Source organism: Pteropus vampyrus, unplaced genomic scaffold (assembly GCF_000151845.1).
Source record: "Pteropus vampyrus isolate Shadow unplaced genomic scaffold, Pvam_2.0 Scaffold131, whole genome shotgun sequence".
NCBI classification, from domain to species: Eukaryota; Metazoa; Chordata; class Mammalia; order Chiroptera; family Pteropodidae; genus Pteropus; species Pteropus vampyrus.
The window spans coordinates 1,861,077-1,864,239 of record NW_011888912.1 but is presented as its reverse complement, the minus strand read 5'-3'; the positions used below and the strand labels follow the sequence as shown (position 1 = coordinate 1,864,239).

General features: G+C 64.5%; 1 protein-coding gene across 7 annotated transcripts in view; it reads left to right on the top strand.

Moving 5' to 3' along the window:
• The window catches only part of TMEM9 (transmembrane protein 9), an 11,571-nt gene that overhangs the window by 3,698 nt on the left and 4,710 nt on the right, over positions 1-3,163 (top strand). For all 7 annotated transcript variants that reach the window (XM_011367264.2, XM_023534789.1, XM_023534791.1 and 4 more), the window contains 2 exons: positions 40-148; positions 1,532-1,663. In XM_011367264.2, the coding sequence (XP_011365566.1) occupies positions 40-148; positions 1,532-1,663 (241 nt within the window). The remainder of the gene's footprint in view (positions 1-39; positions 149-1,531; positions 1,664-3,163) is intronic.

Here is a 3,163-nt window from a genome sequence, read left to right as displayed (position 1 = left end):
CCTCGGCCCCGCCCCACCGCCGCCCTCCGCTCCGTCCAGCACCTGCCTGCACGTGGTGGAGCCCATGCCCGTGCCCAGCCGTGACGTGGAGGCCTACTGCCTGCTGTGCGAGTGCGAGTACGAGGAGCGCAGCACCGCCACCATCAAGGTGACGCCCCGCCCCGGGCCGCCAAGCTCCTGCAGGCTCCGGCTGTGTTCCAGAACATTCCACGGGGCCGTGGGACTGGCTTGTGGGCCGGGCTGTCACAGACATAGGGACCCTCTTCCCACCTGTTGGAGCCAGCCCCCTGACTTCTTTCCAGGGCCCCCTTCCTCTGGGGGTGGCAGCCTGGGGGAAGCCCCTTCCTTTTCCTCTGCCATTCTCGATTCTTTCACTTTCTCTCTCTTTCCTTCCGTTCGTGCCATAAACACCTCTTGGTGCCTCTTACATTCTGGGCACCACGCAGGAGGATGCTGCCAGCAGACATGTAAGGCTGTCTGACTGAGCTTCCAAAGTGACACTGGCCTCCTCTGAGCACCCGGAGGGCTGTGGCTCAGGGCTGGGGGGCCTGGTGCCAGCACAGGGCAGGAGGGCATCAGGCTGCTGCTGCTTGTCCTTCCGTGACCCGTGTTTGCGTAGGCCCGTGGGATCGGAGGCCAGTGATGGCCGGCTGGGCATCGTGGAGGTCGAAAGAGCATTTGAGGCAGAGTCTGCAAACTGGGGTACAAGTGACACCTGTACCATTTTCTAGCGCTGGACCTAAGGCTGAAGGGCTTAGCTCCGTGGTCCCCAGACAGGTGCTTACTGCCCTCCAGGGTCACGTAGAATGAGTGCTTCTGTGGTTCCAATAGCTGAGCGTGTGGCCGACACCATTGCAGGGCCATGTGCTCCGTGTCCTGGGGAGTCCCACCCAAAGGGCCAGGGCGCCCACACTGAGAAATGCTGAATCCACCTCGTCGAAGCTGTCTCTTCCATGAAGCAGCAGCTTGTGAGGTTCTGCGTGTCCATAGGAGACTCGCGAGGCTGCCATCCTGCCCTGGCTGTCCCCTCCCTGAAGGCTGACTGTCCCCTCCACCCAGGGCTCTGTTCCCAGAACCGAAGCCTGCCCAGCCATCCTGCTCTCTGTGGTGGGGAGAGGCGCCCATGCAGGTCCGTGCTCCTGGCCTCTGCCCAGCCACCTGGGCTCTGCATGGCGTCCAATGGCTTCCACCTGTGCTGTGGATGCTCCCGCAGCCAGTGGGCCCCTCCCCTACTCCCACCCCGGGGTCATCTCAGGGCGTCCTGATCCACGCTTACTTCATCTGTGTCTGTCTGGCTGCTGGAGACCAGATGGTGCTCGGGGGACCCTCGGCTTTGGGCAGAGTCAGGGAATATGTGGTGTAGGGCCACGCTGCCCTCCTGGGCACACTGTTTCCCCAGCCACAGTCTCCAGCCCCACGCCCTCCATGCCACACCGTGGGGTCACTGCCACTGAACACAGGTGGCACGGGCAGAAGACAGGTGGGCCATCCTGGCCCGGCTGCCACTCACAGGGCCCGGGTCTCTTCCCAGGTCATCATTGTCATCTACCTGTCGGCGGTGGGGGCCCTGCTGCTCTACATGGCCTTCCTGATGCTGGTGGACCCTCTGATTCGGAAGCCGGACACATACACGGAGCAGCTGCACAATGAGGAGGAGAGCGAGGTAATGGACGCCGCCGGGCCTGCCAGCCCCTGTCCACCCGGCCCCTCCCCCGCGCTCCACCTCCCCTTCTCCTGCTGAGTGTCCCACATGTCACCCAGACTCCAGCATTTCCTCCGCAGGGACTGCCCCGTGCACCTCCAGGTGACATAGGAGGTAGCCCCACGGATTCTGCAGATGTCTGGTATCGGGCAGCCTCGGTGACGGCTGTGGCACCGTGTCTCCCTGTTACACTGCACTTGGCGGCAGAGGGGCATGAGCCAGCCAGGCCAGTCACACGTGGACACACGTGGCGTGGTGTCCTGGCTGCTCGGTGGCGTCAGGTTGGCTTTGAGGTGCTGGTATATCGTAGGGGTTGCAGACACCTGCTCAGCACCTGATCAGCACCTGCTCAGCACCTGCTCGGTGCAGAGCACGGCCCGGTGGCGCCAACGAGGTCAGGTAGGTGGCGCCAGGGGGACATCAGGTGCACGAGGAGCTCTGTCATGTGGAGGAGTGACCACTAGAGCTGGCTCGTCGGTCACGGCCAGGTCCCTAGGCCTCCAGTGTCACGCTCAGGAGTCTCTGCTCTCTGAGCTGAGGAGGGTGGGCCCGCTTGTGCACTCGCACGGCGGGGGGCTGCACCCCTTCCTGTCTGCCCCACGCGGAGGGTTACGGATGCCCGCAGAGGAAGCCAGGGTGCCAGGAGGGGGGCACCGAGGAGCCAGCATGCCCCCCAGAGGGTCTGAGGTCTCGGCCTCATCCTAGGACAGTGAGGTGAAGAAACTGGGGGACTTAAGTGGTGTGAGGGGTGTTGCAGATGACGCGGTCAGTGGTGGGCGGTGGCCCCTGTAAGGCAGTGAGTTCGGGGTCACTAGAAGTCCCCCGGGCTAAGCCGGCACTGGGGGCCGTAGTTCAGAGCACTAGAGGCACAGGATAGGAGGCGGGGGAGAGCAGGCCCCCCGAGAAGAGGGTTGGGGCTCTGATCTGCGTGAAGCCGCAGGCTACGGTGGGTCCGGGCCCACCCGCGGCCAGGGAGGAGGGAAGCCCGGCCACCCCCACGGGCCCCACTGCTGCCCCCAGCCTCCTGCTGGCATGAGTTTGGCCAGAGGTGGGGCAGAGAGGGTGTGCCTTGCCAGGGAGGTGGCGGTGCTGGCGGCGGGTGGTCTGCTCAGGGGGAGCCCTGTGCACCTACCTGGTTATTAATGCAGAGTCGCAGCAGCTCTGATGGGGGGGTGGGCGTCACTAATGAACACTCGGTGATCAGGGTGATGTGGTAATTGCAGACCTGCCTGCGGAGTAATTGAGAGATGCACGGTGCCCACAGCCGAGCAGAGGGCCCTGGAATGCACGGCTCTCTGCGTGACCGGGATGCGGGCGGGGCTAGGGTGCCTGCCGCCCTGGGCCCCCCTCCCCCTGGGGGCTCCCCACTTTGAGTCTTAAGCCCTGCTGCCTCTGTGAGGAGGCCTGGGGAGGAGGGCTGCGTGTGGTCAGTCGGCTTCCTGGAGCGGAACTTGATGGGGG